This window comes from Pseudopipra pipra, chromosome 8 (genome assembly GCF_036250125.1).
Source record: "Pseudopipra pipra isolate bDixPip1 chromosome 8, bDixPip1.hap1, whole genome shotgun sequence".
Taxonomy (NCBI): Eukaryota; Metazoa; Chordata; class Aves; order Passeriformes; family Pipridae; genus Pseudopipra; species Pseudopipra pipra.
The window spans coordinates 28,836,519-28,861,712 of NC_087556.1; the positions used below are offsets into that span (position 1 = coordinate 28,836,519).

The 25,194-nt window shown below is 37.8% G+C and overlaps 1 protein-coding gene across 3 annotated transcripts; it reads left to right on the forward strand.

Annotated features, from left to right (window-relative positions):
* Positions 1–1,526: 1,526 nt before the first annotated feature.
* Positions 1,527–24,412, forward strand: CASP7 (caspase 7). Of its 3 annotated transcripts, none has more exons than XM_064663370.1 (7): positions 1,527–1,755; positions 2,830–2,930; positions 18,885–19,033; positions 19,878–20,006; positions 20,503–20,678; positions 22,171–22,309; positions 22,858–24,411. In XM_064663370.1, exons 2-7 carry the CDS (start codon positions 2,830–2,832, stop codon positions 23,079–23,081), a joined length of 918 nt encoding a protein of 305 aa, XP_064519440.1. In that variant the 5' UTR covers positions 1,527–1,755; the 3' UTR covers positions 23,082–24,411. The 3 variants fall into 3 exon arrangements, with proteins under 3 accessions (XP_064519440.1, XP_064519442.1, XP_064519441.1); XM_064663372.1 differs by lacking the exon at positions 1,527–1,755 and adding an exon at positions 1,837–1,918; XM_064663371.1 differs by lacking the exons at positions 1,527–1,755; positions 2,830–2,930 and adding an exon at positions 5,301–5,401 and having other exon boundaries at positions 22,858–24,412.
* Positions 24,413–25,194: the final 782 nt, after the last annotated feature.

Sequence of the window (25,194 nt, forward strand, 5' to 3'; positions counted from 1 at the left end):
GACCCTTCCCTAGGTGGCAATCACTCCACGCCCTGAAGCAAGAAACTTTCTCCTACTTCTACTGTCTTTTTAATTTCTCCCTTACTCCATACTGAAAACAAGCAAGATTTTGTGGGGAAAAAAAAAATCTAGCATCTTATATTGCATTAAAATTAACACTTATTGAAGAAAGGTATTGCAGCACATTGAGGAATCAAATTTTGTCTTTGTGAATGCCAGCTATCAACATGAAAAGAAAAAAAGAAACCATTTTTTCAGATGTGTCCCATACCCAATTCTATTGGCAAACTCTTGAAAATTGGCAAGGATTATCAGGCCACTTTTTTGATAACAATACAATAACCTTTACAAAAAAGCCATTTCTAAGGTCTGCTAATTTGGCTGTGGTGGCTGGATGGTAATGGATAAACATTTTCATCAAGATATAGAAGACAATTGCTTCTGGATTTCCTAGATAACTCCCATACACATCGCTAGGAAAGCATATTTGGATGTTCTGAAGGTCAGGTACCACTGCCAGTCATCACTGGTGACAGCACTCTCCCCTCCACGCATGTACTTGAAGATCTATGCATTTCCAGTGTATCTGTTTTCCATGATGACCGATTACAGATTTAGAAGTGATGCTGCCTTCTTGAAAAGAAGCAGCTAACAGGTGGTATGAGAGGAACCACGGGATTCTGTTTGATTTTTCAGGAGAAAACTTTGGCTACATATCCAGCTAGGAGCTAGAGGCACAACCCCACAAAGCAGAGCCTGGTCCCAGTGGCAGCACGCAGACACACGGCAAGAGCCCTGTGCTGCTCAGACGCTCCTCCACCACATTGAAGCAGTGACCTGTCGTGAAGAAAAAGGCTGTTTGTTACCATGCCTATGTTTTGTGCCAATTATGAAGCAGTTACACTGAAAAATGTCTCTTTGATGTAAATCTCTTCAGGTAGTGAATGTTAAACACCACGCACCGCTGGGTAGGTGTATGATTTTGTAGTATCGGAGCCTACATCCAGGAGTAATTAGCAAGACTGTGCCAGTCTTCAGTCCATGTACTGGACTGCTGGGCCTGATGCAACAGCTACACAGTAGGATATCATAATTAGCAGAGATGCAACACACAGAATAATTGGGAAGATGGGGAAATGCCACTGAAGTTTATACAAGGGGATAAAATTTCCTTAGATCTAGACAATCTCGTGTCACCATGAAACTTAAGGCTTTTCTTTCTCGGGGGTGTGTCGGGGCATAGTTATTAAAGAAGTGGTAATTTCGGTTTCGCTGCGATGTAGCCGTCATTACCCGGGAAGCGAGGACGGCCCGGGGGATGCGCCCGAGACCCTCTGCCACGGGGAACGGACGGGGACAGGGACAGGGATGGGGATAGTGACAGAGACAGGGAAAGTGACAGAGAGAGGGAAAGTGACAGGGACAGAGACAGAGGTAGGGACAGGCCGCCGGAGCTCGCCCCGCCCCGGTGCCGTCCCGGGGGCACCACCCGCCGCTCTCCCTTTAGGTTTCGCTTTAGGTTTCGCTTTCGCTCCTGCTCCTTCCTCGCCAAGGCAAGACCCGGCCCCGACCCCCTCCCAGCCGCGGCCCTTCCGTGGCTCCCCCTGCCCCGTTCCCGTGCGCCTCCGTCCCGGCTCTGGTTTCCCACTCGCATTCCTGGCTGTGGATCTGCTTGCCCGGGGCAGCCCCCGCGCTTCTCCTCCGCACTGCCCCACCCGCGGCCTGCGCACTCCTCGCTTCCTGCTTTTTAACGAGGTGATTTAAAAGTGTGTTTGTTGGTCAAAGCCGAATCTAGATCCCCACCTTTTGGGAGCTGCAGTTACTGAGGGTGCTCCTAAACCTCAGCCACCCGGCCGGAGAGGTGCTGCAGCCATGGAGTCACTGCTGGCCCCTGAGCTGCTGCTGCAAAGTCTCCGGGGTGGGTTTCAAGGTGGCTTTAAACTTATGGTCGTCTCAGTAAATGGATGATGAAAGCAAGTTTATTCAGCCTAAATATGGAGAAGGGGTAGGAATCACTCTTGCTTTTCCTTATGAGAATCTGGAGCCAGAGTTGGACAACATAGCTCAGCGCATCCTGCTGGGAGTGAAGTTGGGAATCCTGCGTTCCCAGCTGCCCTGCACTTCTCTACCTGCGCTGAGCTGGTGCAGAGCATTGTGCTATCAGAAAAATGACTCCTTCTGGTAGTTTTCTGCCGGCTTAATGATCTGTATTAAATTAAAACCATCCATGGAAGATAATACAGGGGTTTTTTCGCTTACACGCACATTTGACTGTATATGTAAATGAAAACACGAGAGCTCTCTGGGTGATTTAGTCCTGGATAGAATTGCAAATACAAATATTTTGATGTTAGTTGCCCTTGCTTTCATCCCAATTACTTCTTTTCAGACCATGAAAAATTATCTGGGAATTACTCATAAGATTTTGTCAATGCTCTGAGGCACATGGTGTGATTGTTGGGACTGTCCTGTGCAGAGCCAGGAGCTGGACTTTGATGATCCTAGTGGGTCCCTTCCAACTCAGAATATTCTGTGATTTTATTCTATGATTCTGTGGTCTTTCACCATAAAATTAATTTTAGTTCTGCTCTAATCTGCATTTTTGAGAGTGGTATTTGACGTGTTCTTCTAGTAGCTGCCAGAAAGCAATACAAACGGCTGACCATGTGCAATGCCATCTCAATTCAGGGCCAAAAGTCTGTAGACACTCTTACTTGATGGAATATTATAAAGTATATAACTAACAACCTCACATGTGTCTGGTTTAATGGTTTGGTTTATAGAAGTATTTCACTGAGAAACATTACATTCTTGCACTTTTATTTGTAGATGTCAGAAGATCAGCACAGTGACCACTTTAATCAAGAGGGAGGTGAAGATGTAGTTGATGCAAGGCCAGACAGAAGTAGCAGATTCTCACTTTTTGGAAAGTAAGTTACTGCTTTTATTCCTGTTCTTGTTGTATCAGCTGTCATGCTACCCTTCTAATCATAGAAACATAAAAAGGATGGATGTGGTGTTCAGTTTACCATGTCCACAATGTCATAGATGGTCTGGATAGGGAGAAGGTTTATGTTGTATGGATTTAATGTATCTGGTCTGTACCTTAAAGCATTTGTCTATAGTATCTCCCTATAGGAAGACCTATAATATCTCCCATAAGTTTTATTTGGCAGTCAAGAGACCACTAAGTTCATTTAGCATCAATTATAGTCCTTCATCTTAAACATCACCCTTTGGTGGAGCAGGGAATTAAATATGCCATTAATTTTACTGCATTCAGCTCAGCTAATCTGCAGCATCACTGAAATCCCCTGCTGACTATTTAAGTTAGTTTAAAGCCTGGATGTGCCATCTAGGTTGTAGCACAAAGAAGCCTCACCAAGTCTAGAGATGTAACCCCTTACAGAATACATGAAAAGCCTTTCATTCTAAAACGTAGTAGTCTCACTGAAGCATAGGCTTTAATTAAATCAATAGGAAGCAAGAACTATTTACTGCTTGATGTAGTCCTGAAAACATGAGATCAATGTGATTGAAAATGCAAAAGATGAGAAATGAGCATGCAAAGTTTATAAATACTATTGAATGTAAGCAAAAGGCTACTTCGCATTGGATTTAGTGAGATTTTGTAAGAGGTGTTTAATGCAAAGGCTAATGTATTTACAGAAAGGTTTTTTTTGATTTTTTTTTACTATTGGACGTTTACATTCAAGTGAACGGTGTAATTCAGAGAAAGTACATGGAGAATATACTTTTATTTTTGCTGTTTACTCTATGAGTTTAGTAGGGGTAGCAAATCTGTGAGAGAAATGAAGATGCTTTAGTCTTGGAAGACTTTTCATGTGCTTTTAAGAAAATCACTGTACTTTCTCTGTCTCATCTTATTATCCCTCAAATGTTTCATGATGTGTATGTCTTATTAATTTAAAAAAATAAACAAATGTAATATTTGTTTCTATATCTTGCCAAAGATTTTTCAAAGGTTTCTTTTAAACATTATGAAATGTGTGTTTTAATATTTGAATTGGTCTTCTTTATAAGAGGCGATATACTAATACTATTATTAAATTATGCAACTCAAAGTTAATAATTCCCAAAGGAAAGGCAATAATCAGCATTTCTCTCTTTTTTTCTATAAGAAATTTTTCAAATAATTTGGCTATTCATCAGTTTGAGGCATTCATCTTTTGGGAACTCCTTGAAGATACAATTTGAAACATTTTTGTTCAGAAGTAAAAAATTGCTCAGATTAAGTATGAGGCGATTGAGAAGTTTCAACTTGGATTTTGTAGGAAAAAATGTCTGAGAAATATATCAGAGTTTCTTGAAGAAGGTGATGATTGCCTAAAGAGTAATGAGGTGCTTGACAGTGAAGGTCTTAAAAATCCAAGCACAGTGACAAGGTCTTTGTCTCATAAAAACTAAAGCTCTTTGGCCTGAAGAAAGATAGGAGAACAATGTGGGAGGATAAAGGAAGATGGGATATGATCTAAAATTGTGACTGTAATGAAGGAGAAAGTGAAGAGAGAATGATCATTCTTTGTGCCTCACAGGAAATCTAGGGGACATCCGATCAACGGTTCATGCAATAGGGTTAAAACAACTGGCAATATGTAATTTTCACATAGTGCAGAATGCCATTGTAGAACTCAAAGTCATGGGATACGCACATGTCAAGATTTTAGGTAAGTTCAGAAGAGACTAGATGTATTTGTGGAAGAAAAGTCCAGTGGGAATATCAGTGTTAAAATCTTTGGTGCAAGATGTTCCTAAATCAGGTTTCTGTCAGAATAGGTTCTATACCCAATTTCTTTTCTTTCTTTAAACTCTTTACTAATCAGTACCAGATAGTAGGATAGATGTACTTTTTCTTGAAGCAATGTGTTTCTGTGTCTTGATTGCCAAAGCTTCATTTTGGCAACATGAACCTGTAAAATAAAATGTCTAGAAAGGCTTAGAGGGACTACAATTTTGTTGTCCCTTTTTTTTTTGTTTTAGCAACCCATTATTTACCAGCTGTGCAGTACTTTCAATGAAATTCTGCATTGCATTACATTTGTATTGATTAAAATATATAAGTCCAATAAGAAAACAAGTAACTTATGTTGTTAAATAAGCACATCAATTTTAATTTGAGAGAACAGAGTGGTGAGAAACTGAATTCAAAGCCGTGCAGAAATACCAGTTGTTTCCAGTAGCTTCACAGCTTCAATTTGTCACTCTCTGGCTGTGACTGGAGATCCATCTTGCAAGAGCAGTAAATAGAATTGAATTAAAATCTTACTCTCACTACAGCATGTCTTTCTGAGAAGTCTGTTAGCCTCCTTTACCACAGAGGCCATAAGGCTCAGAACATGCCAGGGGAGGCAGGTTCTTCTGGCTGCTCAACAGTTTTGTTGTATGTATGTATTTCCTTCTCTTTGAAAAAGTGCTATTACTTAATTAATGTTGCAGAGGAAAAACTGTTTGGTGGGGAAAAAGAGCTGGAAAAAGTTTTGGATTAACATCTGCCAGCAGTGTTTGGTGCCGGGTTTCTTTAGCCACTAGATGGCAGGAGGGTATCAATTTTCTTTGCTGCAAAGAGCGAGCAAAAATAAGGATGCATTGCAGTTGAGCAAAAAGTTACGTTTCAGAAAGCAGAAACAGCAGGATACACTCTGGCAAGTCTGTACACAATGAAAGTTTAAAACACAGTAAACAAAGATTAAGCTGAGGATTTCAAAACTGTGTCTGTTTTTATGTAATAGAAATTGTTCCCATAGAAATTTTTGTTTTCTATGCTGTGTGTGCTCCTGTTACGCTTTCAAGGCTTTACAAATAGTCTCACTTCTTCACAGGGTGATTTAATATCTTACATTTAGTATCATTTGAGTTTTATTGGGCAACACTGTTGGGGAGATTGATAGCAGCAAACTTACTTTAGTATCCAGGAAACGTAATGTAACATGAAATGGAATAAAATTGCAGTTCCACTGTGTTAAGTAGAGCTAAGGTTTCTCTTAATCCTAATCAAAGTTGTTTTTTTAAAAAAAAGCTGCATCTGAAAGTTCCCGAGACTTGTTAGACTTGAACTTGCACTGTCAATAATCCTGACTGTTCATGGGCTTCATTGACAAAACATAGCACAGAAGAGGGTGGTTGTGAGTAGTATCAAGGTACCAGTTTTATTCTAATTTAATTGTATAGAACCATTTGTCCTCTGGTTACTTTTACCTACTCCAGCCCTACTGTCTTGCGTTACAATCAATGTTCCCCTTCTCACCTGGAAACAGAAAACATAATTTAAATATATTTTAGAACTCTTAATTGTAACTTATTTAGTTACAACTGAAACTGTGAGATTTTGTAATGCCCTTAATGGAGGCGTGTGAAATACTGTAAGAAAATCCCACTGAGGATTTTGAGAGGCTTGTTACGCAGCCTTATAGTCACCAAAAGCGCTTCAGCTGTTTAACACTGCAGGCTTTTCGTTTTGTTTAACTTGAAAGTCTCCTGGAAATGTCAGTGTGCATCTTGCCTTCTGTAGTTCAATGGTTGTGATTGTTATATTGTTATAATATCTACCAGGTTTGTAAACTAGTATTTAGATGAAAACGATTCATGGATATATAAGTTTTCTTTTCATGTGTCCAGTGTTTATTTGGGTCACAGGGTATCCAAGTGGGGAAGCACAGATGTTACTGAAGCTGTCTATTTTAACTTCATGGCCCTTGTCTCAGTATAGCCATATTTCCCAAAATAAATAGCCTCATCCTTCAAAGAATAAATATTCATTTTTGAGATTCAGCTTTGGAGTTGTGGAAAGTTGTCTTTGTTTCAGCTGTGCTCTTCTGTTGTTCCTTGCTCTTTTAGGGAGCTATTTTTCATCCACTTTTGTTTGCTAACATCTTATTTTTATATGATTTGTAAAAGAAACTGCTTTGCAGGTAGAACTTTACGAAGAACAGTTTCAGAGTGCTGCAGATGCATATGTTTTCCAGAGTTGTCCATTTTTTATTTTTTGGACCATTTCAAAACGATGGGCCTGATCCGTGATGTGTTTATCCTGACTGGACACCAGGTACCCACCAAAGCCACTTCATCACTCCCCATCTCAGTTGAACAGGGGAGAGAAAATACAGTAAAAGACTCATGGGTCAAAATAAAGGAAAAGGAGAGATCACTCAGCAATTACTATCTTGGGCAAAACAGACTTGACTTGGGAAATTAGTTTAATTTATTACCAATCAAATCAGAGTAGGGTAATGAGAAATAAACCCAACACACTGATCTTATAAATTAATTACTTGTTTTGTAGAAAAAGTGCTACTGCTAGTACTGTCTGTTTACAAAGAAACTGTATTGGCCTCCACTGCGTGGATATCAACTGTTCCTGCCTTAAAATTAGTGTGTTCAAATACAGATGATTCCTTGAATCATAGCTCATCTTTTTTATTGTAACTTTCACAGTTTCAAAATTAAAAATGCAGTTCTGTTATGGGTTTTTTGGTGTCAGAATATTACAGACCTCTCAATTATTGCTTAGAAAAGTATGTCTTTTATCCTTAGATAGACTAAAAATAGCAAGTTACTTTGAAACAAATAACAGCTGACGAATCATTATCTGAAGTTATGCTCTGGGCTGCAACTCACATATCTGAACTGACCTCCTATTTCAGCCTCATGATTCCTTTATGTCTCTAAGCAAATCACTCTGTGCCTTAGTCTGTCCTGTAAAAGGGTGATTATCTTTCCTTTTATTGTCATAACTCCAAAATCTATCATAATGTAATTTTAATTTTGTTTGGAGTATGTTGGTTCTGCTTAGCAAAAGCTAAATATCTGTATTTTATGTTCACCCCAAAAGCACTGAACATAAAATTTCAGAAGTAATCTATAGCCTGTTCTTACAAAGACAGTAAAGAGATTGTAACATGGAACAACAGGGATGTTTCATTTTTCTTACTCTCTTTAAAGTCAAAAGGTTTTTTTTTATTTTTGTTAACGCAATGTTTGTTAGACCTGGAATTCAACTTCTGGGAACACTGTGGGAGTATTTAACAAGTGGAAACTGTGGTCAGTACTTGTACTTTCCCTCAGACACTTACTGGATGCACCATATAGGAAATGCCCAAGTACCTTGAAATAGTATCTAGTCTAAATTACAAGAACTCATTAATCCACAGTCAACATTTGTTTCTAGTCTCCTTAGAGATTTTATATTGTGAAGAACAGCAAACACTGGGTTATCCAGGAATGGTATCTGCAGCAATCACAGTCAAGTATCCAAATTACTTTTTAGTGTAGTAATTTATTTCCTTCAGTACAGCAAACTCTGGGCTGTGTCATACAACATTTGGAGGACAGCTATTATGTGGTGTCATGTTTAAGCTTCCAAAGCGATCCAGACAAATTTAAGCCAAATTTATAATAAACCAAAACTGTTTAAGGGTAAATATTTAGGAAGTAGTACTATGAATTAAAGTACATAGGGGTTTTGTAAACTATGCAAGTTAATTTACGTTATTTTCTTAGAAATACTCATTGAGTAAATATTGTAGTAATGGTGGATCAAAAGGAAGAAGGACATATCACAAAGGGAAGTCTGCTGTCCCACCTCCATCTCAAAATCTGCTCTATTTTCGTCCACTCTTATTTAGGAGCAGTGATAGAATCAGGGTGATGGGAGCGTGTTTTCCACTTGTCAGCAAAGGTAGCTCAGGCCTGCATGACCTCAGCCTGCAGGGTGATGGCTCCGGGGGTTTGAATAGCCCCACAGAACAGTCCAGCGTGACCCACTGCTGACACATGCGAATCTTTGGGCCTGAGCACACAGAGCACCCTGTTTCACTCTGCAATGTAACCCTGAGCATGGTGGGCTCCTAGCATTAGCAAAGAACATTAGACTTCCTCTTGAGGACAAGCTGAAGCTGTTTTCAGATGCAGTGTGGAGTACCATTTGATGATGAGCCAAGGTACTGTAGAGTGTTATTCGTCTCCTTCCTTCTCTGCCGCCTGTTTGGAAATCTCATGAATTGGCACTCGAAAAGAGTTTAGTTTCAGTGCTTACAGCAAGCTAATTGTAACTCCACTGGCATTTTGCAATTGCTAATCCTTTCCAGAGTGTTCTCTGAGAAAGAGCGTTTGAAGAGGTTGGTTTATTTTGAGTCATTTTTCCAAGCAATGAATATATACCTGTTAACTGCTCTTAGTACCTATGATGGGTAAGAGAAGCTTCTTTTTTTTGCATATAGTTGTCAGTTGCCTGTGTACATTATACTGCCTAGGATATGAACATGCAAGATTTCAGTTTCCAGAACACCCATGTACGTGCAGGTTTTCTAGAAATGAGCAGAAAGCCTTTGAGCAAGCAAAATTCTTTATTTGTAAAAAATTATCTTTTGAATGTTATTTGACTATTATGTTGGATACAATATTGTGAGGCCTACACAGCAGATACCATGCAGCTAATTGGGAAGCTGAATCTGGATTACAAAGTGATGATTGAGAGTTTAGAGCTTACTCTGTTTTGCAGGCATTACACCACAAAATTGTCATGTAGGTTATAAGTGATCCTTAAAATATTAAGTGCACAAAGACTAGGGCTCTGCTACCTTTTTCTTTTTTTTTTTTTTTAACTTTTATTTCTTTTTTACTGTTGTGAAGTGTGGACAATATTAGACATAAGTCTGTGTTGAAACCTTTTGTACAAAGTGCAGCTGGCTTAGTCCCAGTGAACTTAGTCTGCTTCATTTGTATATAATAAATAAAATTACAGCCGTGGTTTTGATTTGAATTATATTAAGGCCATCACTAGCACATAATTAAAAGGAGAGGAAGACGTATTTAGATATAACTATCAGAACTCCAAAAGATATTTACAAAGTATGCCAGAAGTTGTGGTTTGAGCCTTGTTCTTTCAAACAGCTCAACTCTTTTCATTACACGATGAATTTTCAGTTGTCCTGGACTGAGTTTCTCTGTTTTCCACGTTCTTAGAGAAGGTTCTCCCTCCTAAATTGCAATGGGTCTGAAACTAAAATGGGACAAAAAAGCTACAAGAGAGTCTGAAAAATGTCTTATAATGAGGGATTTAAAATGTATTTAGTTCCTCTAACTAAAGTTGAAAGACAATTTGCTTGTACTATACAAATATATAGTGTGCTATATGAAGATATAAGTGATGGAAGATCAGAAGATAGGAGGCCCTTTTTCTAAGCAAAGAATTCATAAATTAATCCGTAAATAGATCTTTTTAAAAAAAGATTAGGTATAAATCTAAAAGATATTCTGCACATTAAACAGAAGCTGCAGGGTTGTAGAAACTAGTGAATTTTTGTTTGTGGCTTGTTTTGCAAGGGATCAAATGAAAAGTGTGCTCACACTCAGGTGAGTCAGTTACTGCAATCAGCACTATTACTGCAGCTCACTAGCTGGTTTTGTTCACAGCTGAGACTGTTGCAGTTGTATGTCTCTGTGATAGGGGAGGCCTTGTTGGGATTCAAGTTAATACACTTTGGACTGTGGTTTCAAAGGAATGTGCAAATAGCCATTGCTGTAGTTCAGCTGAGTAGCTGCAATGTGATGAGCTTTGGTAGCTTGCCTGTTAAGCCAAGGTCCCAGAGACCTTTGGGGCTGTAAGATACTTTGGGGAAATGCCATATTCTGTGAACTGTTGCCCTGTCATTCTTGCAGCTGATGTTACATAATCATGTGCAGGCACTAGCAGTTTTCTCTCTTCAGGGAAGTTAATGTGCAGGAATCAAAGACAGGAGTTTGTTTCTGGACTGAGATCCACTGTAAATCTCCACAGTGGACAATAAGAATGCCTTTGTTTCACAGATTTTGTTTTTTCCAGGAGGCATGTACAGTAAGCTAACTCAAACACTGGACATAAACATTGTACTGGTGTACAAAATAGTGGGTTTCAAATTTATTCTCTAGTTTACTGTACAGAATCACAGAATGGGTAAGATTGCAAGGGACCACAGTGGGGCATCTGGTCCAACCTCTCTGCTCAAGCAGAGTTATCCTAGAGCACGTTGCACAGGACTATGTCCTGACAGTTCTTGAATATCTCTAGTGAGGGAGACTCCACAACCTCTCTGGGTAACCTGTTCCAGTGCACAGTCACCCACACAGTAAAATTCTTCCTCCTATTCAAGTGGAACTTCCTGTGCATCAGTTTCTGCTCGTTGCTTCTTGTCCTACTGCTGGGCACCACTGAGCAGAGCCTGGTCCATCCTCTGACCCCTCCCTGCAGATACTGACAGATGTTGTTGAGGTCCCCTCTACGTCGTCTCTTCTTGAAGCTGAACAGGCACAACTTTACCAGCCTTCCCTCATAAGAGAGATCATCCAGTCCCTTAATCATCTTTGCCACATTCCGCTGGACCCGCTTCAGTAGCTCCGTGTCTCTCCTGTACTGAGGAACCCAGAACTGGACACAGCACTCCAGATGTGGCTTCACTAGGACTGAGTAGAGGGGCAGGATCACCTCCCTGACCTGCTGGCAATGTTCTTTCTATTGCACCCCAGGACACCATTGGCCTTCTTGGCCACAGGGACACACTGCTGGCTCAGGGACAGCTTGTTGTCCACTGGGAACCCCAGGTCCTTTCAGGTCACCCCCAGCCTGTGGTGGTCCATGACGTTATTCTTCCCCAGGTGCTGGACTCTTATTTTCAATTTCATACAGTTCTTCTCTGCCCATCTTTTCAGCCTGTCAAGGTCCTTCTTAACAGCTGCACAGCTCTCTGGGGTACCAGCCACTCCTTCCAGGAAAATATTGGCCACTATTTCCCCCTGGGAAAAAACCATACTATCTTCTATTGCTTTATAAAATAAGTTTTTTTAGGCTTCATTTTGTAATGGGAAAACTAAGACCCAGAGATATGGAATTACTTTCCTAATGGTACTCAACCATAGAAGCACAATTTACACTCAGTTCTCCATCCAGAGCACAATCAGTTGGGTCTTAGTGGATAACAGAACGTATCCCCCCTGTTGAGCATTTTGGTTTGTTTGATACTTTTAACAAAGTTCATTGGGCAAAGCATAGCTAGCATATAGCCATAATAAATATATTTTATTTTGTGTTCTGCTGTTGGAGGTGATATAGCATGCTACAGGAAACTAAGGGAAATACAAGGATTTCTTTAAATAAATTAAAGTGTTTTATTTTGCAAATTTTTTGTGAAATCTGTAGCAGTACTGCTACATATGTCATAACAAGAACAAAAGTAGGTTTTTAATATGATATGGTTTTACTGGACAAATGAACTCAGTGCAGTCTTGGGCAAAGAATTTTTTAATGATAGCTTAGGTCCATCCCATCTCTATTATTTTCTTTGTAAGTTCAAGGAAATAATCTCATACTTTAACTAACTCCTTTCCTTCAAGACTGCTACAGCAATATATTCTGTTCAAAATTACTGTGTTTACAATTATTAGAAGAACCTAGGACATGGGTTTCCAAAGGAACAAGCGGTGCTGCCCTAGGAGCTTCCTAGCTTCGGGTTCATTCAAGCAAAAGGCTTTTCAAAAAGAAACTGAAGGGTAAATAATTCTTATGGCCCTGTTTTTGAGGACATATACAGACAGTCATTGTTTTATTGCCTGACTAGTCCTGTTGCTTTTAGTAGGCCTGCTCCCAAGAGGAAAGTGGAGTGTGCTCATCACTGTGGTGTTCCAGTAAGCACACTGGCCATTTCCCTTTATTCTGCCCCTTCCCAAAACTAACTTTCAAAGTTTAGGAATTTCACCAGAATAGCATAAAAATATGCAAGGACTGCACAGACTTTATATGTCATTGATAAATATGAACTTCAGGCTCCAGTATTATCAGTTTAGCGTGTTTCACTGTAATGTTAAATTTTTTTAGCAGGCAAAACAAGACCAAGAGAGGGAACAGAAATCTAGGATCACTTGACTGTTTTTTTTGTTTTAATATTCTCTGTGTGTGTTGTATTGTGCTGTTTACATTTATGTGCTATTCTAAATCACAGCTGTCAGTTTTCATGCCTTTCGTGTGAGACATCTGCTTGCCATAGTAAGCAAAAATAGGTGAACTAATGTTTAGATGTTATTGAGGAGCTTTTATGTGCAGTTTTGTACAACCACTTTTCTTCTCTCTTCTAAATGGAGTCTTTCTGTTGCATTGAAATAATGACATTGATTTAATATTAGAAATTTTTAAAATTTTCTTTTGACATCTATTTGGAATATATTTTAGAAAAAGCCTTCTAAGGACTGATTATTTTGTTGGTGCTCATCTATCAAATTCAGTATTTACTTGCTAATAGCTTTCCGTAGGGAAACTGAAAGTATGCAATACTTACTTGAACTTCTTTCTATATAATTAGTGTTGTCTCTTTTTCCTCAGGACACTTTTGTTTCAGCTATTGAGCTGTTTTTCAAAAGAGTCTGTGTTAAAGTCTTATCTGTCTGAAAAGAGATGGAAATTGCACCTGTCATATAAGTATATTAGGAGAAAAGGTTTGTGAGACCATAGCATGTGACAGATTGGAAACAGAATTGAGGTCTCTGAAATGCCAGTGTCTTTTGCAGTGGCTCCTCAGTGTTTGCCATAGGCTTCCTTTACTGTTCCAGCATGTTGCCTTCTCAGTGTGCGACCCAGGATCACACCTTCAAATGCACTGTAATGCAGTTTTGGTATTTGGTCTAGACCTTGTGATTTAGTCTTTATGCCATATAATTTGTACCTTCTGGTTTTCAACAGTAAGGGAATATTCATTTTTATAAAAGACAATTCAAGTAGTGACACATTCTTCTTGTCCAGAAATGTTGCTGCTGCCAACCTGATGCAATATTAATAGGAAAAGGCAACAGGGTAATCTATTATTTGCTTGCAGCTCTAAATCTGCATGACACTGCCAAAACGGATCTGACAAAGAACAAAGAGTCTGCCTTAAAGAACTTAAGATCTAAAAAGCTCTAGTCAAGTTTAACAAGTGTCTTTTGCTTGTTATTGCCAATAGGTTTCAAGATTAAAAAGAAAATCAAGGAGGGGAGAGTGCAGAATAATTAGGGATGTACTAAATACAGTGAAATTAGACTGCATAAAAGTATTAAATCTGGATAAAAGTGTTAAAGCTGATGGTTTGGAGAGAAGGTTATCTAGAAGTAAGACATACTAATGCATGATCATGCAAAAGCATCAGATATACAAATAGACAAATAATTATTGAGGCTAAGATAGAAACATAGAACAAAATGTTGAATATATTGAAATATTGAAAATATTTGTCTGATTTATGAATTCTGTTTACTTTTTTTTTGAAGAATAGCTTTAAATTGGTGAATTTTAAATTTGTGAATTCGAACACATTCCTCTCTGCATTTTCATTGTTTTCTGTCTATCCTTTAACTGTCTATTTAAGTAAATAAGTCCAATCCAGGATTTTTCCCCAGCAAACAGCACTTGTGATGAACAGTAGTCACTAACATAATTTATACTCTATGTGCAACACTGGAAGGAGTGGGAGTTTTTTAGGCAGAAAAAGCATCTTAGAGCCACACAAACTGCATAAAAATAAATCAGCAATACAGGCTACGTAAGTTTCTTCAGAGATCTTAAAACTAATGTATTGTCCCATACACTTACTCCACAATATTGTAGCTTAATGAGGAATTTATTTAAATGAAACCTATAAAGAGGTCCCCAAATGTAAAAATCACAAGAGAAACATCTCAGTTTTTTGTAACAGAATAAAGAGCATTGCAGTTTTAAGATGCCTTGCATCCCACAACAAGAAGTGTATGGAAGTCCTGGTGGATGTTGATGGATTACCTGAGAATATTTGTCCTGTGCACTTTGTCACTGTACCACTGCTGTAATCTTGCCTGGACTCAACAGAAGGGCTGGCAGTGTGACAGAAACTGGAATAGAACTATTCTCCAATGCCAAAAAGCATTTGGACTCTAGAAGGGATCCTGAAATAGTGAGTTTTCAGACACCATATTTTTAAAGGCAAGTTTTCTTTTTAAAAGGAATCTGTTATCAGTCATTCAAAAATTATATATGATTGCACATTGTATTAAGGACAGAGTAAAAACTATCATAATGTTCTGAGGTATCTCTGAATGTCAGCTTCCTTAAATTGAATAGTGTCATAACTGTAGAATTTTTGTTATCTGCTAAGACTGCTTTATTTTAAGTTTTATTTTTTCTAGATAATATTTAAATGTAGTTAAATGTTATTAGTGATATTTTTATCCTTAAAGTTTGAATCATAATGAAATCATAATTTACCCAAAGTATAAGAAAAAAGAAAATTTGTTGTGATAGATAGCAGTCCTGTAGACAGTCAAGTCCACTACAGGTGCAAGTGATATATCTCCATGGACTGTGACAGAATTTTAGCCACTCATGGTGATAAGAAATTTGACTGTTACTATTTAAAAGTTCAATAACAAAATGATAAATGGTATGGATAACTTTAGGTTTATATTTGAAAAGTGAGAAGTTGATGATAATAATTTTCATAGGGTTGACACTGAGTCTAGACTTGATGAAATCACATTCCCAGACATACTGTTGTCAAGCCTAAGGCCTGAAATTATAGACACTGTAAGGGTGAAAATGTGCAAGCTCTATGAGAGTGCCAGAGTGGAGTTTCACTTTTGCTGAACTCTTGACTGAAGGGGGAGGACATGAAATATGTGAGAGCACTGATAGGAAAAATATTTCTGTCTAAGGGAAGGATCAGTGACCACTAGTGGAGTGAGGAGTTATGGCACGGTTGTAATTAGGAGCTGAAGAATGAGTTAACAGTCATGAAATTCAAATTTTTATTTCCCAAAAGAGGGAAATAAAAGACACTGGATGTCAGAGAAGCAGAATGAAATAAAACTGAGGGCACATAGTTTAAGACATTTTATAACAGCACATAACTAACCTGTGGAAAGCCTTTCAGAAAATACAGTGATTAGAAAGCTTAGTAAAAACAACAGCAGTAAACATTTATATTTACAGGTGTCTAGTTCAAAGTTAAGAAAATAAAGCTTTAGGCTTTCAGTCATAAGCCATCCTGTCACTGACAGAGCATTTCCCTTAAGGACTCATTATTTACAAGGTCTGATTTAGCTTATTGAAACTGAAGAGGTGGACATTATACAGTCAATTTATTCCAGTCAGGCAATTCCCATATTGCATTATGTTGGCACAGGAAACAGAATCTTCAAAAAAGAATTTCTATCTGGACTGGAGGCCCAGGATAAGTACACTCCACAACCTTTGCTTCCTTATTCATTCAGTTTGGACTGATACCAAAAGATTTCTGGATCTTTTTGTTGTCTGCCAGTAAAGAAATGATAGACATAACCCTTCAAAGCATGCTGTGGTTTTTTAGTATCTCATTAACCTGTTCGGCTTGGGAGGAATCGTTAGAACAAAGCCACAAGTAGCCTCTGTAAAGGAATGGGGAAATTATAGTTGTGTGCACTACTGTGCTGCCAAGGCTTGTCTGTGACATTTGACACTGACCAGCACAGAGCTTCTGGCATGCCTTTGAGAATACCTGCAGTAGTGGCTACATCCCTTAAACTCACGAGTATTTCTGCATGAATGAGTGCAAACTATTGAACTCAGAAGTAAAGTGGTTTCAGAGAAGTTGTGTGACTGTGTTATTACGCCACTCAACCCCAGCAGCTATTTTCAGTGAGGCTTTTTGTGGGGTAATGTGGCTGCCTGATTTCTGGACTAGAATTAGATTACTTCCAGCATTTTAGGACAGCAGACAGTGCAAACACGATGCCATACTGCTCATGTGGATCTGTCCCGAGTGTTCACAGCTGTTCATGAGTTGGACATAAACAGAAATGTGTCTACAATCCCCTTGAAAATATCCTATTGTGTTTTTACAGCCACTGTTAGTCATACAGCTTTTTCAGGAAATCAATGAAGCCAGATAAATCTGTAGAAACTTGAATTTGTGGACTGAGGAAATGCCTCTTCATTGATCTGAGTTGTTGTTTTGAAATTTCTTTTTCTCTCTTTGCCAGAGTGCTGTCTGATGATGAAGGGCTGGGGGAATTTTACGTTAAAATAAGAATCCAAGATCTCTTTGAAAGCCAGATGTAATATTAGCATCATACAGCTCTGAGTAGTTCTTGAAAATGGTTAAAATCTTTTCTTGAGGCAAAGCATATTTAATTATTGCTCCCAGAGCCCTCAAGAAGCAGTATGCAAGGAGAATACCGATACTTGCATTTTGTAAGAAAAAACTCTGTGTTTCCAGAGTATCAGACAAAATCCTGAAGTAGATATGATTCAATATGTTGTTTTGTAGTCTCTCAGAGAAGTCTAAAAGAGGAGATGATATTAGGATGGTCACATGTAAAGAGAGTGCCAGATGCAGCTATTTAGTTTGGCCCTGTATAACAGAACATGACAACACTCAAAGATAAGAAGAAGCTGTTTTAAAATTGAATTGCTGTACCATTTATACATGATGAATCATTTAAAGAAGGATTATTATAGATTCCAATTAGTCTTGTCCATTAGTAATAAAAAAATACAATTAAAGCTAAAAGACAACCATTGTTAAATCAGGCAGGTAAGAAAATAAATTACCTAATCAACATTTAATTGGTTCACAATAATCTCATGTCTCTGTGCTATTATTGAAGCAAAGAACTTAGTAATTCTTTAGAAATATGTCAGAGTTAGAAGAGTGAAAGTGTCTAAATTAATTGAAATTATGGAAAAAATATAATTTTGTTAAAGCCAACTGTATTATACAGTTCTTTGTGCTGTGAAAGTAGGTCGTATTTTCCTCTCGGACATAAGCAATAAATACTGTTGGAAGCAGGATACTGGACCAAATAAGAGAGATGCCAGTAACTTCTCCTACCCTTTTCTGAGCATTCTTTCTAACTGGGCTTGCTCCAAAGCTTGCTTATAATTCTGAGGTTGAATCAGACCCTTTATAGGCTCCCATTGGCTTTAGTTCTGCTTGAGGAGATCTTACCAACAACTGAAACCACCTGCTTGGACCAGAAGTCCACTTCTCAAAGCAAGTACTGATGGGTTCCTCATGCTTATACATCAGACGTGCATGCTGGCTGTCATTTATTTGGTTTTATTACTTCTTTTAGAATAAATTGGTGACTAATGTCTGTGCTATCCCTTTGCATCTCTTTCTAATCCAATCTTAAGACTCCTGTACACAGCAGAAAAGTCAGTACACAGTCGTATAACCAGAGAATATTTATTAATATAACCAATTAATATAATTCATTTTGGTTTGGGCTGGTTTTTCATGGGTTTTATTTGAAGTGAATTTCAGGTATTGATGATTACATTGAAATGTGCCTAGGTTTTGCATGAGTTCAGAATGCTATTTGGCAAACTAAATTAACACATGACTTGCTCACATTTGTAGCCTATATCAGTAGAAACTACCTACTGCTTAGTCTTAATTTTCAGAGAATTCAGGGATGATGGTGACTGAGTAAACAAATCTTACCATACCTTTGAGTAAACGGCATGTCTTTATGTGCTTGGAATAGTTAGTACGGGAAATCTGCTTGTCCCTTCATTAATTACTTATAATAAAAGTAAAATATGTCCAGAAACAGTTTGCAAAAGGTTATTGCCAATCTGACTTCGTGTTTGGGCCATTTTTTTTATCTGTGGGTCAGGATCTGCGTATCCTGGTGTTGGCTGTAGTCCACTCTAGAGTTTTTTTACCTCATCAGAATCCAACCACAGACACTAATCACTTCATGGAAATCACAAGATCTTTATGCCTTGAAGGAAGAAAACAAACATTAGAGAAGGAAAAACATTGGGTAGGGCTGCACGAATGGTTTGAATTACGATAAATAGGGCATGCATGTGACCGGTCACTAACAATAATTTCATTTGGTTCACCTAGAAAAAAGAAGAATGGAGAAGAAGAGCAGCCAAAGCCCTCCCTCAGTAATCAATACCGAATTGTTACACCCACATTCCAGTATAATATGGACTACAAGAAAGTTGGTAAATGTATTATTATAAACAACAAAAATTTTGAGGACAAAACAGGTAATGTTCTTCCTTTGAAGATACACATTAGAGAGCATAATCAATATGCATTTTAGTTTTAGGACATGGAATTTTAATGAATGTATTTATCCTTTCTGATAAATGGTTGTTCCTAAACTTTTCCTGTTCTTTAAAACTTACATTAGAGTAACTCTTTTCAACTTCCTTGCAGTATATGTTTCAAAGACCATGTCTCCTTGCTCTACCAACTTCAAACTAAACCTTTATCCCAGAGTTTAAGACTGTGTTGTTAAAATTTGAACTTTGGCATCTGCAACCCATGTTATAAATTCTCTGTCCCTGAGCTACAGCTATGAGCTACAAAAGCTAATAGCTGTACCTGTGCTCTGTTCACACTCCTGCATTTAACTTTTCAGACCACATATGGTTTCAAAGTGGACAGATACTTGTGTTATAATGAGCTTTATAGGATATTTCCTATACACTTGGCAAACACACGGATTTGTTTTCTGCAAAGATTATATATCAGTTCTTTTTATTGGGTATCACAGGGACTCTTTTCAGCAGTTTTTCCATGGGGTGCTGTATGCCTGTGTTACACTGCAAAACCCAAAGGAGATGAATCATCCACAGAGGTCTATGTTGCAAGGTGCTGGAGGCAAGCCAGCATTTTTCAGGATAAGATATGTGTTTACATTGACCGTTACATTATTTTTAAAGTCTCACAATTTGTTCTCTTTGCTGTTAGAGGATTGTTTTAAAAATATGTCACCATGACATTGTTTAGGTTTACCAATTATAAACCTAAAAATTTACCTTTGAACACGTGAATTATTTTGAGTTGTGTAATGTGCAGTCAGCCGTATTCTTTGTTTTCTGGCAGGAATGGGTACACGCAATGGCACTGATAAAGATGCTGGAGATCTGGCTAAGAGTTTTAAAAACTTAGGTTTTGAGGTTTATACATACAATGACCGAAGCCGTGATGATATGGAGAAATTACTGAAGCAAGGTAAAAATTTAGAATCATAAAATAATTTAGAGTGGAAAAGACCTCTGGAAGTCACTGAATCTTCTGCCTTCTCAAAGAAGGTTGCAGTAGAACAGATTGCTTAAGCCCCATACATACAATTTTCTGTATAGAAGGATTTGGTTTCTGAAGGGATTAGGCTTAATTCCCTACCTCTTTCTCCAACATCAGTTTAGAAATGCACAGTGTTCTTGTGATCACCTATCCTGGGTGTTCGGTGAGGAGCCTTGTCATATTAGATAATGAATCCAGCCTGTTGATTCCAGTGGGCCAGACTCAGAGTCAAGTGAAGGATGTATTCTTTTGTTCAAGATACTCATCACATTGTAAAAACTGGGTTGTGTCATCTTTATCAACTCCTTCTCGTGCCTTCCAGTAGAGGCCCAGTGTATATTTAGTCTCAAAAAAATGTGTTTGCTAAATATAATTGTCATTTAAAATGTTGCTGCCTTTTGACTAAGAAGTATTTGATTCGTAGCTGCTGAGGAGAATCACAGCGATGCTGCTTGCTTTGCCTGTATCCTTCTGAGCCATGGGGAAGAAGGACTCATCTATGGCACAGATGGACCCATGGCTATCAAGAGTTTGACTGCGCTGTTCAGAGGAGACAAGTGTAAAAGTCTTATAGGCAAACCCAAATTATTTTTCATTCAGGTAATAGCCCTAAGGTAAATATAGTATCCTACCTGCTGCAGTGGGGAAAACATGCTCTGTTGGTTGTCTGCTCTAGAAGAGCCTCGTAGGTTAATTTACTGAATGTCACTGGAAGTGTTGGGGGAAAAATATGTTGAGAGAAGTTGTGTATGGATGACTTGTATTGTTTGTTTTTAAAAGGTAATTTATATACAAGTTTCACAGATGTAAAGAACAATATCACTGTAATTTTGTACATGGTTTCTCTTGGTAATATATGAACTTCAAAGCAGAAAGATAAACTCTTGTGCAGAGAGAGCTAAGGACAGTACATGATTATCAACAGCAATAATACTGTCCATGTCTCTTTGAATTATGGTTGCCTCTACAGATTACTGAATTCTGCTGAAAGAAATATTTTTCCCTTCCTCAGTAGCCTAAAAATTTATATTTCATTTTTAAATTATCATATAGTAATTGCATATTAGTTAAGCTTGTGAAGACCACTGTTTCAAACTATTAACTGACGTACCACAGGGATGAAGTCTCTTTTTTATCATAGTATTATATATGTATAGAACTTGCAGCAGATGTGGTTTTACCTAAGGTGTTCCATCAATTAATCCTCAACCTCAAAGTGAAAACTGTGTCTATTTTAGACTCTTCATACTACTAAAATGATGTTTCTTTTAATTATAAGTTTGGAATGATTACTTCATAGCCTTTCAGATTATTCTAATAAAGGCAACCAACCCTGTTACATAAGTCAGTCAGACTGTTATTCTTTTGCAAGAGCTGTCAGTCAAACTACTGATCAAGAGCTGAAACTTAACAACCTGGACTGTTGTCCCAGTGTGCCCTTTAGCTGAATGTATGATTAAGAGAAAATTAAGAATAAAAAAAAAAAAAACGGAAAAATATTAAAAATGCAATATACTTGAAATGGGTGGTCAAACACTAGAACTAGTTGCCCACACTGTAGAGTCTCCACCTGTGGAGATATTCCAAACCCAACTGTACATGCACTTGGATGGCTGTAGCTGTCCCTGGTTGAGAAGGGGGGGATGGGACTAGATGATCTCAGGATGTGATTTTGTGAAATGCAGTGCTTCAGCAGTGCATGTCAGGAACCAATGACAATGTGTAATCCACTGTAAATGGCCAGAAGTCCCACTGCACAAGGCATTATGTAATAATTCAGTTCTGAGAATGACTCTAGACTAGTAAAAATAATCATGGTTAGCATAAACTAATGCTCCCCTAGAGCTTTGACAAACAACTGATCTTCAACACCTTTACCTCCCTTTACTGTATGGGATGTATATTTTAAAACGATTAAGCCAGTAACTTTATCACTGAACAATTAGGTATCCCCCAGAATTGCATTTCTGCTTCTTATACATGCAAAGTACTGCTTAAAACTGAATCTGTTAAAAATATTGATGAATACTTATTGGTATAACAGGTTTTTTCTCCTTACTGGACAAGTTCTATTTGTCTTCTCTGCTTTCAGGCATGCAGAGGCTCTGAATTTGATGAAGGTATACAAACTGACTCTGGACCTGCAAATGACACTCTGGAAACAGATGCCAACCCGAGATACAAAATCCCAGTAGAAGCAGATTTCCTGTTTGCATATTCCACAGTGCCAGGTAAAGAAAAGAGGGTCAGGGTGGAGATAGAAGCCAATCATCCATACTGATTGGATTGTAGATGGACCTTCATTGATGACACATTGTACATTGATGGACAAAACACAAAGGCCCAGTGTACATTGGGCCAGTGTGTTGTGTCCACCCCTTTTACACTGGCTGCATAGGAAAGAGGAGATTACAGACGGCAAAGGCAATACTGTTTTCTTGGAATCCTGTCCTTCCATGTCCCAGTTTAGTAAGTGTGTTGAATATGTGATGAAGGCAGGATGAGGAACTGTTACAGCACAAAACTTATTCTTGGAGAGGAAACCCATGAAATTTTACTTCTCACAGTTTCCCGAATGCCAAAATGTAAAATGGTGCTTTACTAGTGTGAGGTTTGGAGAGTTAATACACATTATTCTCAACTCTAATGAAGTAGGGTATGTGACACAAGTGATAAGAGTTGAGCTTTCTTTGTATGGATTTTTAATCTTTGCCCAGAATCTTTTACACAAAAGAGCAAAAATAATCCCCTGTACTTTCTTACTTGTCTTTCCTGTAAGGTTATTACTCCTGGAGAAATCCTGGAAGAGGCTCCTGGTTTGTGCAGTCTTTGTGCTCTGTGCTAAATGAGCATGGAAAACAACTTGAGATCATGCAGATCCTCACACGGGTCAACTATGTGGTTGCCACCAATTTTGAATCCCAGTCGGATGATCCACGCTTCAGTGAGAAGAAGCAGATTCCCTGCGTGGTCTCTATGCTCACGAAGGAACTTTACTTCTGAAAGTGTATTTTAATGCAGCCAGCAATGAAAGATCAGGATATGGTGTTGGGTGGAGATTTGACTATAAACAGGAGTCAATACATTTTTAATAACAGAAATGTAATAACACTAGATTTTTATATCGTATAAGCTCGAGTATCTGATGGATGGACAGTATGCAATATTTTAAAGAAGGAAATGCTGGGGGACAGCTGTTAGGAAGAAGAATATGGTTGACTGCACATTACACAACTCAAAATTATGGTATCTTGATTTCTGTTACTGTGGCTGTCACGATATTTGGCTGCTGAACAGGTTCTGAGAATCACCTTCCTGACCCATAAAGGTTTTTCCCAGAAAGCAGATTGTAAATTAAGAATAAAACGAAAGTTCGTGAGACTCCTTCTCTTTTACTAGTAGCTCATGGAACCATAATCTCCTTAGAAATTTCCAAAGACCATCATATTATTGGGTATGTCCAGTGACAAACAGTTTGTAGCTATTTAAAAGGGTGTTTCTTAGTCTAATTTCCTTTTAATGAACATTAGTAATGAAGGCTAATGGTTGCTCTGTGCTTAACTTGGAAGTCAATTTACTTAGTTGTCACTCTAGCATAAGATGAATATATTAAAAAATCAATATTTATAGGTGATTTACCTGAACAATATGGAAATGTAACAAATAGAAAAATGAAATTCAAAACCCTTGTAAAAGATTGGCAAACTTTAATTGGTATTGCAGTTTTTCTGCTTGCAGAAAGGAGAATGTCTGCTGGTTGATTCAGAATTTTTGAACCCTCAGAAGGTTAATGGCAAGGCTTTGTTGTAAAACATTAAAATTTAATGTTGAAATGATAGAATTATATGTTCCATTAACAAATGTATGTTTAGATTTAACTTCTATTTGTGAGGAGTTTTGCCAAAACTGTAAATGCTTACTTGAATCAGAAACCAGAAGTGCCTTCTTAGTTACTGTATGGTCTTGATTTTGTGTTTCAGAGTTACGTTGGTGATGTTTATATTCCTACTTTTTATATACTCTTTATAGTTGGTAGGTAGCTCACAAAAGTGAATTTAATTATTTGGTTAAACTGATAAATGATGAGTTGTTCACTCTTTTCCTAGTTAATGTACTCTATACTCTTTTGCAATCCTCTAAGAAAATAAGTACATACTATTAAGGCCAAGTTACAAAATTGTTAAGTTTATTTTCTTACAAATACTGTGACATAGTGAGACATATATTTTTTTCATAAGTCAAATTTACAGTTGTTTAAATTAAATAAATGGTTGTTTTATGAACATACTGAGCATGACATCAATAAAGGCCTTTTTTAAAAAAATTTCCTGTGAATATCTGCATGTTTGTCACTTAATCTGGTGAAGTGAAACCAACCAAAGTACATCCCAGTACCTTTGTCATTCAAGAATGCAGATAGTCTCTGGCATCTTTTCAAGAGGAGGTTTAGTGTCAGTTGAAAGGTAGAAAAGTAACTTGGCATTGGGTGATTTAGCTTCTTAGGGTAAACCAAAGTTACTGGAAACATTTTAATAGAAATACCCTGCTCTACCAGTGATCTACCATCCTGCCCTTTATACAGTAAATTGTACAGTGATGTAGCAGTGGATATGAAAATATTCTTCCCATTACTTCTGGCAAATAGCTCCATCTTAAACTATTTTCTGGCATTAGCAATATTCATGGTTTACTATGGGAAATGAGTCCGGTCAACATTGCAGTATTGATTACTTCTCCGGAAGCTCTTTCATGACTTTATAGTTCGTTAGTGTTTATTTGGTTGAAGTTTAGCCTGGTTTTAAACTCCTGTTAACAATATTCCCGTTTCTAAAGCCATCCTTTTATTCAGATACATTGTAGCTCTGCAGCCAGAGAGCCTTGGGAACAGTAAAGGAGCGAGTAGGGTCCCTGAAACAGGGCAGTTTAATTTTTTTAATAATGTAAAGGACTGTAACAGCATAACAGGTAAGGAACACATTTCCTCTTGTGTGGTGCTTTTCTTCTTAAAGGTTCTTTGAGAATGGTATTTTATTTTTAAAAAGCTTTAACAAATTTTTCTTAGCTTGGAAGCATTGGGGAGATATAAAAATTACTAAAAATAGTCCCTGGTCAAGCC

Bases quoted from the DNA above. Each gene is read 5' to 3' on its own strand.
- CASP7 (XM_064663370.1), top strand. From the start codon at position 2,830: ATGTCAGAAGATCAGCACAGTGACCACTTTAATCAAGAGGGAGGTGAA. The intron at 20,007-20,502 runs GTAAAAATTTAG...TTTGATTCGTAG, and splicing joins GGAGAAATTACTGAAGCAAG to CTGCTGAGGAGAATCACAGC. The intron at 22,310-22,857 runs GTAAAGAAAAGA...CTTTCCTGTAAG, and splicing joins TGCATATTCCACAGTGCCAG to GTTATTACTCCTGGAGAAAT.